Raw genomic sequence first — 17180 nt, forward strand, 5'->3', positions numbered from 1 at the left:
GCTGCAGCAAGATAGTAATTGTGATGACAGACCAACATCAGAAATAATTATAGCATAAGCAGTGGTATACAGTGTAATAACCATTTTGTACTCAGCATTTTAGATAAATTTGCACATTAGCATAGCCCAGTTAAGACTTTTATGATGTATATCCGGCTTTACCACAGCTTATGTTAAATTATGTTAGCTTACATTATAATTATGTTAACAACCTTAATACATTTTTTGACAGTCTTTTACTTCATGTAATGTTGGTTTGTCATCACTATTACTATCTTGCTGTGTCTGATATAGAATGTACACTACTGATAATCATGGCCTTTGCCTCTGTGCCTATTGTCAATATTGCAATGTACATGGCTATATTCCTCACTGTTCTGCTATCATCTTGAAGATTTTTTTAGCTATATGATGTCATATGTCTTATCACGCTTTATTTTTGTATTACATTTACAGGGTGGTCCATTGATCATGACCGGGCCAAATATCTCACAAAATAGGCGTCAAACAAAAAAACTACAAAGAACAACACTTGTCTAGCTTGCAGGGGGAAACCAGATGTCGCAGTAGTTGGCCTGCTAGATGGCGCTGCCATAGGTCAAACAGATATCAACTGCATTTTTTAAAATAGGAACCCCCATTTTTATTACATATTCGTGTAGTACATAAAGAAATATGAATGTTTTAGTTGGACCACTTTTTTTGCTTTGTGATAGATGGCACTGTAACAGTCACAAACATATGGCTCTCAATTTTAGATAAACAGTTGGTAACAGGTAGGTTTTTTAAATTAAAATACAGAATGTAGGTACGTTTGAACAGTTTAATTCGGTTGTTCCAATGTGATACATGTACCTTTGTGAACTTATCATTTCTGAGAATGCATGCTGTTACAGTGTGATTACATGTAAAAACCACATCATTGCAATAAATGCTCCAAATGATGTCCATCAGCCTCAATGCATTTGGCAATACGTGTAACGACATTCTTCTCAACAGTGAGTAGTTCGCCTTCCGTAATGTTCGCACATACATCGACAATGCGCTGACTCATGTTGCCAGGTGTTGTCAGTGGAGCACGATAGCAAATATCCTTCAACTTTCCCCACAGAAAGAAGTCCGGGGATGTCAGATCTGGTGAACATTCGGGCCATGGTATGGTGCTTCGACGACCAATCCACCTGTCATGAAATATGCTATTCAATACCGCTTCAACCGCACGCGAGCTATGTGCCGCATATCCATCATGTTGGAAGTACATCGCCATTCTGTCATGCAGTGAAACATCTTGTAGTAACAGCGGTAGAACATTACTTAGGAAATCGGCATAAATTGCACCATTTAGATTGCCATCGATAAAATGGGGGACAATTATCCTTCCTCCCGTAATGCTGCACCATACATTAACCTGCCAAGGTTGCTGATGTTCCACTTGTCACTGCCATTGTGGATTTTCCATTGCCCAATAGTGCGTATTATGCCGGTTTACGTTACTGCTGTTGGTGAATGATGCTTCGTCGCTAAATACGAGGGCAGTTTAATAAGTAATGCAACACATTTTTTTTCTGAAACAGGGGTTGTTTTATTCAGCATTGAAATACACCAGGTTATTCTCCAATCTTTTAGCTACACAACACTTTTTTTCAACGTAATCTCCATTCAATGCTACGGCCTTACGCGACCTTGAAATGAGGGCCTGTATGCCTGCACGGTACCATTCCACTGGTCGATGTCGGAGCCAACATTGTACTGCATCAATAACTTCTTCATCATCCGCGTAGTGCCTCCCACGGATTGCGTCCTTCATTGGGCCAAACATATGGAAATCCGACGGTGCGAGATCGGGGCTGTAGGGTGCATGAGGAAGAACAGTCCACTGAAGTTTTGTGAGCTCCTCTCGGGTGCAAAGACTTGTGTGAGGTCTTGCGTTGTCATGAAGAAGGAGAAGTTCGTTCAGATTTTTGTGCCTACGAACACGCTGAAGTCGTTTCTTCAATTTCTGAAGAGTAGCACAATACACTTCAGAGTTGATCGTTTGACCATGGGGAAGGACATCGAACAGAATAACACCTTCAGCGTCCCAGAAGACTGTAACCATGACTTTACCGGCTAAGAGTATGGCTTTAAACTTTTTCTTGGAGGGGAGTGGGTGTGGCGCCACTCCATTGATTGCCGTTTTGTTTCAGGTTCGAAGTGATGAACCCATGTTTCATCGCCTGTAACAATCTTTGACAAGAAATTGTCACCCTCAGCCACATGACGAGCAAGCAATTCCGCACAGATGGTTCTCCTTTGCTCTTTATGGTTTTCGGTTAGACAACGAGGGACCCAGAGGGAACAAACCTTTGAATATCCCAACTGGTGAACAATTGTGACAGCACTACCAACAGAGATGTCAAGTTGAGCACTGAGTTGTTTGATGGTGATCCGTCGATCATCTCGAACGAGTGTGTTCGCACGCTCCGCCATTGCAGGAGTCACAGCTGTGCACGGCCGGCCCGCACGCGGGAGATCAGACAGTCTTGCTTGACCTTGCGGCGATGATGACACACGCTTTGCCCAACGACTCACCGTGCTTTTGTCCACTGCCAGATCACCGTAGACATTCTGCAAGCGCCGATGAATATCTGAGATGCCCTGGTTTTCCGCCAAAAGAAACTCGATCACTCCCCGTTGTTTGCAACGCACATCCGTTACAGATGCCATTTTAACAGCTCCGTACAGCGCTGCCACCTGTCGGAAGTCAATGAAACTGTACGAGACGAAGCGGGAATGTTTGAAAATATTCCACAAGAAATTTCCGGTTTTTTCAACCAAAATTGGCCGAGAAAAAAAATGTGTTGCATTACTTATTGAACTGCCCTCGTAGAATGCGTACAAAAAATTTGTCATTGTCCCGCAATTTCTCTTGTGCCCAGTGGCAGAACTGTACATAACGTTCAAAGTTGTTGCCATGCAAGTCCTGGTGCATAGAAATATGGTACGGGTGCAATCAATGTTGATTTGGCATTCTCAACACTGACGTTTTTGAGATTCCCGATTCTCACGCAATTTGTCTGCTACTGATGTGCGGATTAGCTGCAACAGCAGCTAAAACACCTGCTTCGGCATCATCATTTGTTGCAGGTCATGGTTGACGTTTCACATGTGGCTGAACACTTCCTGTTTCCTTAAGTAACGTAACTATCTGGCGAACAGTCCGGACATTTGGATGATGTCATCCAGGATACCGAGCAGCATACATAGCACACGCCTGTTGGACATTTTGATCACAATAGTGATACATGAACACGATATCAACCTTTTCCGCAATTGGTAAACGGTCCATTTTAACATGGGTAATGTATCATGCAGCAAATACCGTCCGCAATGGCGGAATGTTACATGATACCACGTACTTATACATTTATGACTATTACAGCACCATCTATCACAAAGTGAAAACAGTGGTCCAAATAAAACATTAATATTTCTTTATGTACTACACGAATATGTAATAAAAAATGGGGGTTCCTATTTTAAAAAACGCAGTTGATATCCGTTTGAGCTATGGCAGCGCCATGTAGTGGGCCAACCGTAGCGTCATCTGGTTTCCCCCTTCAAGCTAGACGAGTTTTGTTCTTTGTAGTTTTTTTGTTTGACATTTATTTTGTGAGATATTTGGCCCGGTCACTAACAATGGACCACCCTGTATAAAATCATGAAAATGTAAAAAAAGTTTATATATACATACTGCTATCATGATATTTTATCTTCAGATTGTATTATTCGTTGACGCTGCTGCACCTTTTCAAATGTACATTATTTTCTCTAAATATTTTCCTGTCAGTATGATTGCAAAAATTTCTGTATGCTCTGTAATGATGCAATAACTTTGTAGACTGAGTTTGTATGTAGGTTAACATTGTTCCTACATTATACGTTTCGTCAAGACTACTGCTACCTGGCAGGGCTTTGTAGTATTATGAAGTTTGTTTCTCAATTTTTAAGCAATGTGGAGTTGGTTATCAGTATCTAAACATCCAATAGCAATGTACAAATATGTGCTCTATTTGGTATATGTGACACATCAGTGCCTTGCCGATTCAGTTATGGTTTTTATTTTAGTGTACTTAGCATTGTACAGAAGCATCTGTTCTGGGAGGTAAACATTATTTTAGTCTATGATATTGGAATCACCATTTTTAGCACTTGTATGTAATATTTTTAATTTCACAATTTACCTCCATGTTTTCAATGGCCAGATGGCAGTATACCCCATGTACTGTATTTATAAATTTCATTTCCAGTCATATGTAAAACTGAATTAATGTTTTGTTCAAAATTATGTATGATAATTATAAACAATGTAACATATTTGTAACACTTACAGATCTGAATTTGGCAATATAACTGTGCCAAAGCTAGTAATCAGTATATGTATTAACTGTGATCTGGGCAATAAAACTTCTTTTTTGGAAGCTTTTTTTTTACACTGATATACAGATTGCTCTCCCTATGATGCTGTCAGGTAATTACAACTTCCATTTTATTACATGTGTTCATGTATCTGTCATTTTTGATCATTCTGGCTCTTTTTATGACCTTCTCGAGTTTTGTTTTATAGGTTTTGAAATACTTATCAAATTCAGGTGTTGTGGGACACATTTAATAATTGAGCTGCTCGGGGGAACACAATGGTAAGTGCCATCGCCGTGTATTTTGCGGTAGATGGCTAATGACACCACATGTGGGATGCACAATGCAGTAAACTTACTAGTAGTTCCAAATTCACTCAACAGATGTCAGGGCTGAGCTTAATGGTAAGCGCCACTGTCCGTCTGTTGCGGAAACATAATGGTAAGTGACAGAGAGTGGCGGCAAGTAAAAACATCTCCGAGATTATGGCAACAGTGAACATGGCAGAAGACGAGAAATATACTTCCAATGAGACTAATATCTTCGAGAGGGATCCAGAATACAATCTTAACGATTCACACGACTCAGAGGTATGTTATTTTGTAAATATACTGTCTTTAGTACGTTTCACGAACATAATGGTAAGTGCATGTACATACCGTTATGTTCCTGAAGTACATTAATTTTGAGGTTATTTTAGAATGGCTACATTTTTTTGGCTAAGTGGTGTGTGAATGCGCATTTCTCATTTATATTGTTACATGTAATAGTAATAATAATAATAATAATAATAATAATAATAATAATAATAATAATAATAATAATAACAATAATAATGGTAACGGTAACAGTAGTTTACGTTGTTATACATGTTAATAGCGAATCAGATCATATTGCCAAAAACAACAAACAGTGTATCGCTCCTGCAGAAACCATTCAGGAACAGACAAAGAGGTCGTCTCGGAAAAGGTGCTGCTGTGGCTAAAATAAGAACTGGAACATGGTACTGTTTAGGAAATATCTAATTTCAACTGGTAGATTTCGTGTGATTGAACACCACTTCCCCGTGAGCGGGCACACAATGTTACCGTCCGATAGAGATTTCGCAACAATTGAAAATTACGTTCGCCGACAAGTACAAGATTGTACAGTTCAGATCAGTGGTGCGAGATCATCAAGAAGTCGGCTAAGAAGAATCCATTGCTTGTATATAATATGAAAAGAGAGGATTTCTATCAAATACGATACTCTAAAGAAGCGTTTGTCTTCAGAAAAAAGACAGTTGATGGTCGAGATGTCAACCTAAAGAAAGTATGTAGGTGGAAGGTGAACTCGGAATATCCATCATCGTTATTCATCAGCGAGACATTTTGTCATGACATTTGGCATGAAATAAGCTTCAGGAAACGTGGAAGGCAAGGACCATTTCTTATGCTTTGACTTAAATACAATGGGCCAAGGCTTATTGAAAAGAAGAAAGTTGCTGACGTCCTGTCGCTCCTAAATTACATACCTCCTGTCAACCATGGATTTATCCTGTCACTAAAGCCAACAGTTTTGGATGAAAAAGACATTAGTAATGAGAGTGATGAATGATTTTGCAGCTTCAGTAAAGTGTTGAACACTTACTGTAAAATTTTATATGTAATGTTCTATCATTATGTGTTGTTTATGGTGTATGGTAATGTAATAATTTTTGTATATTTCATTTGTTTTAGTCAGTTCTGAGTTTCATTTATGTCTGTATAGTAGAAGATAGATGATAGAATCACTGCAGAACAAAAGGACTGTTCAAAAAAATTATTCAGATTTGCAGATCAATTGAAACTGTAGATACACTGTATCTCGAAACTGTGATTTTGGCGCTTACCATTTTGTTCCACCGAGCAGCTCAATTCTCCAAAGTAATTGTTTCTGTGCACATGCTTTTGTAATACCCATAATAATACATTTGTTTGTGCCAGCTATTTTTGACCACATAGCTTTTAATTGGAAGTGCTATATTAAAATGGTATTTAAATGTATCTATAAAGATTTTAAATTTGTTAAGCAGCTGTGGGAGAACACACACACATAAAAGGTAAGGACATCTGCAAGCTGTTGGAGTCAGTTGCTCCTTCTCCTGGCAGAAGAGTGGAAGGGGAACATATAGGGACAAAGAAAAAGGACTGGTTGGGTTTAGGAAATGGGGAGGGTTGTGAAAAGTTGCCTAGAAACGAGGGTCAGGGAAGACTTTCTGAACAGGACATCTTCTGCCAAAAGAAGGAGCCACTGGCTCAAAAAGCTTGCACATTTCCTTATCTTTTATATGCGTGTGTTCACTTCCCTCACTTGGTGTATAGATTTTTTATTTTCAAAATTGATTATTTTCACAGTAATTTAAATTTGTCAGATATCTTTCCAATACCATAAATTTTTCCCCATGGTTTGATTTTTAAATAATTTATAAATATTTTGAGTTTCTGATCATTGTTAAGTTTTCTTGTCATATATGTCTGTTAGTTTGTTGACCTTTTCACTTTCAGTATTGGTTCAAATGGCTCTGAGCACTATGGGACTCAACTGCTGAGGTCATTAGTCCCCTAGAACTTAGAACTAGTTAAACCTAACTAACCTAAGGACATCACAAACATCCATGCCCGAGGCAGGATTCGAACCTGCGACCGTAGCGGTCTTGCGGTTCCAGACTGCAGCGCCTTTAACCGCACGGCCACTTCGGCCGGCCTTTCAGTATTGTAACTTATGATTTGTGCATAGTGATTTCCAAGTTGAGTCTTTACTGTTTCTGATTTGTGATGTTGTTGGTTAGAGTTGATTATTATTTGATCTATAGTGGATCTTGTATGGCTAGTCTCTTTTGTGGGTGAATGTATTGTGATATTCAAGTTACTAGAGATTAAGAGTTTAAATAGTTTTGTTCTCGTTTTATGGGGCTTGTTAAAGTCTGTATTGAAATCACCACAGATAAGAGTGATTTGCCTATTTTTTACAGTTTGAATGAATGTGTCTTCCATGAGTTCTACGTAGTTTTTTACGTCTTCATCAGGAGATCTGCAAAGGCATATTACAGTTGTTTTGAGTGATGATATCTGGCTAATATTTCAAAATCTTTTCCACAACGTATCATTTTTAGTTGTTCTAGATGTTTGTCAGCTCTTCCTTTTTTTGACAAAGTGGTGGAAACGATTCCTACAAGTGCAGGCTTCCAAGATTAGATTAAATCAGATGTACTCATCATTCCAATTGATCCCTATAAGGAGATGTCCAGAATGTAGAATACCTCAGAAGAATAAGAACATGCAATAAATATTTACAATGTAAAATAACTATGCTAATGTACTTTTCACACATCCCATGTGGAGGTGTAACGAGTCAAAAATTTTTTAAACATATTTTCACCTACTATCAAGCTGTAATCCCAAGAATTTAATACTGTCCACTTTTATATAAGTTTGGCATGTATTTTAGGCATATACTGGTGGGAAAACCTCTTACAGGTTCTGAATTGCATGTAAGGTGTTTTTTCAAATTTTAATGGTAACAAATTGGCTAGGAACCATTTACTAACAGTCATAAAAATTTCGTTAACAAATCTAAGACCACACTTAATTTTTCTATTTATTTCAATGTTTATATCCTCTGGGGAGGAGAAGAAAAAAAAAACTAACTTGGCATCTGGTAATATTACTGATGAAAAGTCATTGATATACACATGAAAATCAAGGGCCCAAAGATGGAACGTTGTGGGACAACAAATGTAACTAGTTTTGAATTGGATGATGGCTGATAGCTTAATTCTTTCTCTTTCCTAATGACATCTCTCATCTACTGTTAGATATACAGGAAGTGAACAATTTTGCAGCATTTCCTGTTACACTGTAATATTCTAATTTACTTGAAAGGGTACTGTGATGTACACATTCAAATGCTTTTGTCATATCGCAAAATATCCCAGTAGCCAGCAATATATTGAAATCTGATTCTTCTCCTCCCAGGGGGAAGGGTGTAGTGCCTGGGAGTTCTCACATCCATTCATCAAAAAGAATGAGGGAGGCTAGTCGTCCTGATAATCAACTTGTTGTCAATAACGGGGGTCAAGGAGTCATGAATCGTAATGTCTTTGTAGTGATTATGAGGAAGGAGGGGACATTTGAAAAAGTGTCCCCCATCTATATCCAAAAAAGGCTTAGAAGGGCTGGCCGGTACCCTAAAGTCTATGAAGTGGTTGCGCAATGGTTCCTTGCTTGTTGAGACTAACCAGGCAAAGCAGGTGGAACTCCTTAAGAAGTCATAGAAATTGGGTGAGTACAACATCATTGTTGAGTTGCATAACTCCCTTAATTCCAGCAATGGTGTGGTAACCTGCCATGATATTGTGGATATAGACGTTGCTGGACTCAAACAAGAATGGGCACAACAGGGGATCGTAGATGTGGAACAAAGGATATGCAAGAACAATGAAGAGACTGAGAAGACTGCCACTTTTATTGTGATCTTCAGTTCTCCAACCCTACCTGAACATATCATGGCAGGTTTCCTCCAATTAAGGTTCGGCCCTACGTACCTAACCCTATGCAATACTTCAAATGCCAGCATTTTGCCATACAACGCTGAGTTGCAGAGGCAAAGCGATTTGTGGGAAGTGTGGAAAGGCAGCCCATGAAGCTGGAATGGACTGTCCATCTCCAGCAGTCTGTATGAACTGCTCTGGAAGCCACCCGGTCTGGAGCCAAGCCTGCCCTGTTTTTGCAGAGGAATGCAAAATACAGTAAATCAAAGTGACTAAGCGGATCCCATATGTAGAAGCCAAAAAGGACTATCAGGTTACGAAACCCCATCTTTGCCGTTTCTTATGCTTTGTTGGTGCAGAAACCTGTTACTAAGGTTGACGCTTTGACGACATCCAGTGTTCCATTATCCACCTCTAGCACCTGTACTTGCACTAGCACCTGTACTTGCACCTGTATGTGCCAAAGTAAAGTGAAAGACATAGAGACTCAAACAGCTACAATGGAAGAGACCAGTTATGCTTCCACAGTGCACAGCTTGAAGGAACCCCAAAAGCAGTGTGTCCCTCAGTGCCAAGTGTCTTTGAAGAAAAGTGGCTCTGACCACCCACTTTCCCTCTCATCCTTGCTGGGAAAGTGAAGAGGGAAAGGATCCCAACATACGGGTCAAAAGCTGACCTGGGCACCATCAGACGTAATTTTGGCACGTGTGACTGATGAGGACATCATGGATTTTGATGCCTCATCACCAGACACAGTCAGCCCCAAAAACCCCGCCTCATTCTACAAGTACCTCGCCACCGTGGCACAAAGACAGGGGTAAATCAAAACCACATTGACGAAATGGCTCCCATACTTCAGTGGAATATAAATGGATACAGGACTCATCTGGCAGAACTGAGGCTCCTTGTAGAGGACAGACCCTTTTGCCTCTACCTACAAGAGACTCATTTTAAAGAGACTGACATACCTGTACTTGGAGGATATCACCTTTATAGAAACGATGACCTTCCTGGTGACAGGGCAAAATATTGGGTTGCAGTGTCAGTAGAGGACACTTTTCACTCCTCACCTATTCTCTTAACAACAACACTACATGTGGTTGCTGTTCGGATAGTGGACCATGTTGACATCACAGTGTGATCTGTGTACTTACCACCCCATGAGCCTCAGAAATCTTCTTGATGAACTGCCCTGACCCTTTCTCCTTTTGGGGGTCTTCAGTGCACACAGTGTACTATGGAGCTCTAACACCATATGCCCTAAGAGTCGGGTACTTGAGGATATGCTACACACAGCAGATCTTATAGTGCTGAACATGGATCAAGCCACACATTTTAGCACCGCTACAGGTTCGTCTACAGCCATAGACCTCTCCTTCTGCTCACCTGCTCTTGGGGACACTGCTCAGTGGGCAGTGGATGATGACCTTCATGGCAGTGACCATTTCCCAATCTGGATCCATCTGCCTGATGGAGCAGGTCCTGAAAGAAAGCCACCGAGATGGTTATTCAAGAAGGCTAACTGGATGCTTTAACGCAGTTAGCTGTTTTTGAGCAATGTTATGGCATCCAGGACTGGGTGGCTCACATTACAGCTGTGATTCACCATGCTGCTGATGCATCCATCCAAAAGTCTGTGGAAGTGCCTAGGAGCTGACCTGTCCCTTGGTGGAATGATGAGTGTCACTTTGCAATCAGGAACAGGAGGGCAGCAATGTGCAGATTCAATCAATGCCTTACAGATGAGAATCTTGCAAATAATTCGGGAGAGTAAGCAGAGGTCTTGGCAAGAGTTCCTAAACTCCATCAATAGGTCCGCAGCCGCATGCAAGGTACGGGAAGCCATTAGGAGGATCTCAGTTCACAACTGTCGACTGCCAAAAGCAGCTGTACGAATACAGGGGTCTCTTTTAACATTGACAATGGATATAGCTCAGACAATGACTCAGTCGTATAAATCCATTATGGCCAATTCCAGCCAGGATCCCACCTTCCTTCAATATCGGGAGGCACAGGAGAAGGCTGATCTTGATTTCCGTTCCACCAACATGGAAGAATACAACCAGCCTTTCTCTCTGTGGGAGCTGGATTCTGCATTGTCAGTTGCTTGTGATACGAACCCTGGAAATGACCAGATAACCTACAGCATGTTACAACAGTTGGACCAACAGTTGAAGGAAGTCCTCCTTCAGCTCTTCAATAAAATTTGGATAACTGGCGACTTTTCCAACTCGTGGATGGAATCGATTTAAATCCCAATTTTAAAACTAGGAAAGGATCAGACATACCCTGGTAGTTATCGTAGTATTAGCCTGACAATCTGTGTTGGAAAGATACTAGAGTGTATGGTCAATTGGTGTCTAGTGTGGGTCCTGGAAGCCAGGTCCCTACTCAATCCCTCCCAGTGTGGATTCAGGAGCCTCAATAACCTGACCCTGCTCGAAGCTGCAATTCAATAACCTTTCCTTCATAAGCAACACTGATAAACTGTTTCTTCAATTTTTAAAAGGCCGATGATACTACCTGGAGGCATAATATTTTGTCACAGCTCAATCAGTGGGGATTTCATGGACGTCTACCAACCTTCATACGGTCCTTTCTCTTGGACAGTTATTTTAGATACAAGGTTGGGAATGTCTTGTCTGACTGTTTTAAGCAGGAGAATGGTGTTCCTCAAGGGACTGTTTCAAGTGTCATGGCTTTTGCCATTGCAATCAATAGTATTACAACCACAGTGCGATGTCCAGTACTATGTTCCTTATTTGTGGACAACTTCTCCATGTTCTGTGCATCCTCCAGCCTCACCACAGCTACTTGGCAATTGCAACTGATGCACAGACAAGTGGAGGAATGGTCTTGCACCACAGGTTTTAAATTCTCTTTAGAGAAAACAGTTTGTGTTGCTTTTAATTGTTTCCACTCTGTTTAATTTGCCCATTTTAAAACTGGGGGCACCGATCTCACTTTTAAGGAAAAGGTGAAGTATCTGGGTCTTATCTTTGATGAGAAGTTAACATGGTTGCCACACCTTAAAGAGCTTAAACTGAGATGTCTCAAGGTCATAAACATCCTTAAATGTGTTAGTCATAGGTCTTGGTGCGCCGACAGCACATGTCTGCTCCAACTTTATAAGGCCTTGAATACGGATGCCAGATTTATGGGTCAGCAAGGCCTTCATACCTTAAAATGCTGGATGCAGTTCACCACTAGGGTATTAGGCTGTCAACAAGGGCCTATCGCATGAGCCCTGTTGTTAGTTTGTGTGCAGAGGCTGGTGAGCCTCTGCTGTCTATTCGACATCTTCTTCGCGTGTTATGCCAAGCATATAGGGCTCTGTACATTCCTACATCACCAGCATTTAGTTATGTTGTTCAATCGCCACTGGAACGGCTGTTTGATCATTGACCACAAGCAACATGGCCATTTGGGATCTGTGCAAGGGAGAGCTTTGAATTATTACAGGTGGGTGGCATTAAGGTCCAAAGCCAGGGGTGGAGTAGGGCATCCCCCTGCTACTACCAAGGCCTACATTACTTTTAGAACTGGCTGCTTACAAGAAGCATTGTATTCCAGACCATTTTTGTAAAATTAAATTTAACAAAATTTTATGTAGCCATCCAGATTTATTACCGTCTACACGGGTGGTTCTAAGCAGGGACATGTTTTCGGTTGTTCTGTCGTGTTCCCCGACACTGTACTCGGGACATGGCTCCCAGAGCAGTTTTCAGTTTATTACGCAGAATTGTTTGCTATCCTGAGGGCAATGAAGCAGATGAGACAGCGCCATGACAAAAAGTTTATCATCTTCCCTGATTCTCAGTGCCCTTCTTGCTGTTGGACAGACGTACCCAGCAGATCGAATGGTGCAGCAAGTGCAGGATGCTCTCCTTCTCTTGCACAGGTAAAACAAGGAAATCATTTTTTGCTGGGTTACAGGGCGCATAGGCATCCAGGGAAACGAACTCGCTGATGCAATGCTAAGGAGTCTTGCTCCCTTCCTCCTCCTGCCAGCTGTTCAGTCCCTCTGCGGCCTGTCACTTCATTTGTGAGCAGGAAGGCTATGTGTTGGTGGGAGTCCCAGTGGCTGGAAGTGAGGAACAATAAACTACACTCCATCAAAAACTTCAGTGCGACCATGGATCACCTCCTTCCACCCGCGATCGCCTCCTTCCGCCCGTGACGGTGTGAAGAAGTAGCCTTTACTTGGGTTAGAGCGGGACATTGCCCACTGACACACGGCTTACATCTGGAGGAGACCCCAGTATGTCAGAGATGTGGGACACAGCCGTCAGTATGACATCTTTTAACGCAGTGTGTTCTATATGATGACCTGAGGGTTGAACTGGGTCTCCCACAGGAACTTCCCTCTATTTTAACTGATAACGAGGTGAGTGTTGTTCGTGTCTTAAAATTTTGTGCGGCATTGGGAATTCTTCCCAAAATACTTGGTGTGCAACCTTAATGTGTCACAGAATGGCTGGGTCATGTATTATTTCTAAGTCATCATCCACCCATGCTTATTTGTCCCTTTCTTAACGACATCTTTACAGGTATTTTCTCCGTGATTTTGATTAGTTATGCCTCTCTGTCTTGCTGGGGTTTTATTATGGGCTTTTCTGAACCTCACCTTCCTGGTGTTGCTTTATGTTTCCTGTGGTGGGATCAAATGTAGTTTTTCAGTTTATTTATCTCCTTTCATAGATTATGAAAATCTTCTTCGGTATAATATTAGTACAAGGGCACTGATAACCTAGCTGTTTAGCGCCCTCCACCACAAATCATGATCATCACCACCATCTGTAATATATTGCCTAATGAATGAAGCACATTTTCATTGTGTGTGTAGATAGCTTCCTCAATATCAGACGTCATTAAAAGTCCAAACTGAGACTTGGACAATATATTATTGAAGGCATAAAGGAATTACAGATATTGACTGTGAGTGGAAATTAATTTAAGTCAATGGTGAAAGTAAAAAATTTGTGCCGGTGTGGCATTTGAACCTTAGGTATGCTGCTTACTAGGCAGATGCACTGACCACTGCTTCACACTTTGGTCATCACAAGTGCATGGAATACCCTAGCATGCCTCCTTTCAGACCAAATTCTCGACTTAGGTAGCCACACACTACTAATGTAGTGCCCATTGTCCATTATTCTCATTATTTGTGGCAATTCACTGATTCCTGTAAGAGTTCAGGCCTGGTGTACGTCCAAACAGAAGACTTTAATGGTTGTTCTCACCTAAAGTATATATATGTGGTACCTGTTCTTGCAGACATGTCTTTATTATCTGTTGTCAGATGGTTAGAGCCCGACTGTATATTACCTTTTCTAAAATTTTTGAGATTGCTGGCAAAAGTGAAACTGTATTTCTTTATCTCCTTTCTTAAACAGAGGCTTAACTTCATCGTATTTCAACCATTCAAGAAATGTTCCAATGATAATTGATTGGATACACATTTACTAAACTCAGAAGGACATTCTTTAATTTACTTTGTTGGTATTTGACCATATTTTTGATTTTAAAGCTTTTGTAATGAATATTACTTGCTTGGATAGTGAGGATTATATTCATGTTAAGGATGTTAGGTGTACTATCTGGTCTGAGGTACTCCCTGGCAGCATCTACTGAACCTAACAAGCCCATCTTTTCAGTAACAGTCATGAAGCATTTGTTAAAAAGTTTTGTAACACTGCACACATCTTTACCAACGTATCATTTGCTCTTAATGCTGTTTTGCCCTTCTTCATGTATGGTTCTGCAAGTTTCCTCCTTTGCTGTAGGGCGTATTGTCTTTATTTTGTTATCAGACATTATTATCTTTTTCTTGTAATGTATTTGTTTTGGAATCCCTATTACTATCTTTAATATTTTACAGTATGTCTTGTAATGTGCAGGGCTATTTATTGTTAACAGGTACAGTTTCCTTTTGATTTTACACAATAATTTTGTTCCTTGTGTAATCCATTGATTCTTTTATACGTTTTAATGAGCATGGTAATTTGATAAACTAAAAATCATACAGTTATGTCACTCAACTGTTAATAACTTTCTTTCAGGCATGATACAGCAGCTGATCCAAGAATTGTTCCCTGTGAGTACTGTAAGAAAAAATTTGAGACGGTCCGGGGCATGAGGATACATGTGGGGCATGTCCACAAAGGAGCCAGAGCTAAGCATTAACACGAGCTGCACAAAATGTTCTTTGTAGAAAAGATTGTGCTCTGTGCAAGCATGATTTGAAATGGAATGCGAAGAAAAGAAAGATATTCAGTGCAGAGCAAATCTTCAAGCATTTTTAAGGTTTTTTTTACCATATATACCACATTTTGAGATATTTAAAAAATATCTTTTGTAATATTTACTGTATATAATTAGAAGTGTTTACTGTTTGATAGACTTTTAATAAAGTATTAATTAATTTATTCAATGTTCCTTTAGTAATATGATTATATCCTTATGAACATAATACAAATGTGTTGTTGTAATAATCAGTTTTCATTCATTCATACATTGTATTCCATCAATCTTAGTGTGAAGGATAGCCTTTAGGGATGCAGAATAAATCAGATTATCACTAACAATAAAAAGCAGCCACTGTATGAAGTATACAACAACAGACACTGTAAATGTCCTGCTTTCCTCTTACACATTTATTTGTTGTCTCTATCTACTAATTCATACTAAGTATTTATTTAACTTCATTGATTTCAAAGCATGCCATCAGCTATCTCTATACTGGAAAAGTTACAGACATATGTAATATGAGTCCCAAGAGTCCAAACATTCTGATAAATCCATCCTAATATTATGAATGTAGAAATAACTCTGTCTGTTACATTTTCATAGCTAAATCTCTGAACATGTTTTGATGAAATTTGGTATTGAGATAACTTGAACCCTGAGGCTACTTTAGAAAGCAAAAAAGTATTTAAGTATCACTGTATTTTTAAGCATGATATACATGGGGATGGGGGGGAATGATTGGTGGAAGAGACCAAACAGCGAGGTCATCGGTCTCATCGGATTAGGGAAGGATGGGGAAGGAAATTGGCTGTGCCCTGTCAGAGAAACCATCCTAGCATTTGCATGAAGCGATTTAGGGAAATCCTGAAAATCCAAAATCAGGATGGCCGAACGCAGGATTGAACCGTTGTCCTCCCGAATGTGAGTCCAGTGTGCTAACCGTTGCACTACCTTGCTTGGTGATATACGTGAATGGGCTGCAGATAATGCTTGCACAGAGGTCAATGACTTGGAATGTTTACAGATTTTTCCATGGTAGTGTGAATCTAATGTTTAGTCATACATACTGTTTCTAAATTTTAAAAAGAAATGATACACCACCTGACAAAGCTGATTTTTTACTGTGAAATATTGTGCAGGTACAGTACTAAGATCCGACGATAAGCCCTATGACCTTGTTTAAAACTATTAAGTTGGGCCAGCTTTAAGTTACATATTATTAATATTGTGTATTTTACAATAAGCCTCACAAACATAAATCTGATTTAACACATAGTTCTACAAGAACTTGAGGTGGGAAAGTTACTCAAACCCATCAAATATGGGAGAAGTCTTGTAACTTCTGTTACTTAGATGCAGAATATCATGCAGCCTTAAGGACTACAGAGACATAAGAATAGCCACAATCCTGTCACATTTTAGATGCTGATCACAATGCATCTCTTACAGCTTCTGAGGTCCTTGAAGAATCATGATGATTGTGGCACTTAAATCCTTTATGACAAAAATAGACACATTGTGCCTTTACATAAAGAAAGTGGGAGCCTTTTAGTGAGGCTGCATATGATTATGATCCATTATCTGCTTATGTTAGTCATCAACTTGTCATCTAAGGAACATTCAAATAGAGTCAGTGTTGTAGGGTACGTGTTAAACAAAACCATGCACACAGTAGAGTGAATGTACAAATACTGTCCCAATACTGCAACAAATGGCAGCTCATAGAAACTTTAGTGCACATGGTCCTGTAAAGGATGAGCCAGACAATAGGAGATTTTACTTTATTATATGAGCCTCCAACCAGTAACTTCATTTTTCCATTGCGGCCAAGCCACGGCCGGCAGCGTTAGCTGCTTGTAAATTCTTTCGTCCCACGGTCTAGTAACAGGAAGTCAGCACCGAGAAAGGGCACCTTGTTCACGCGCCTCTCTCGTGTGCTGACGAGGTACGCCGTCCCAGGCGTCGCTTAGCAGGCAACGCTCTGGAAATTTCCATGCCGCCCGCATGGTTTGCTCGGTCCTGA

General features: G+C 40.2%; 1 protein-coding gene across 1 annotated transcript in view; it reads left to right on the plus strand.

The window, feature by feature from the left end:
• Positions 1 to 15232, plus strand: part of LOC124551324 — a 198114-nt gene extending 182882 nt beyond the window's left edge. The window contains exon 8 of the mRNA XM_047126335.1: positions 14971 to 15232. Coding sequence (XP_046982291.1) covers positions 14971 to 15094 — 124 coding nt within the window. The 3' untranslated portion in view covers positions 15095 to 15232. The remainder of the gene's footprint in view (positions 1 to 14970) is intronic.
• Positions 15233 to 17180: the final 1948 nt, after the last annotated feature.

Source organism: Schistocerca americana, chromosome 9 (genome assembly GCF_021461395.2).
Source record: "Schistocerca americana isolate TAMUIC-IGC-003095 chromosome 9, iqSchAmer2.1, whole genome shotgun sequence".
Taxonomy (NCBI): domain Eukaryota; kingdom Metazoa; phylum Arthropoda; class Insecta; order Orthoptera; family Acrididae; genus Schistocerca; species Schistocerca americana.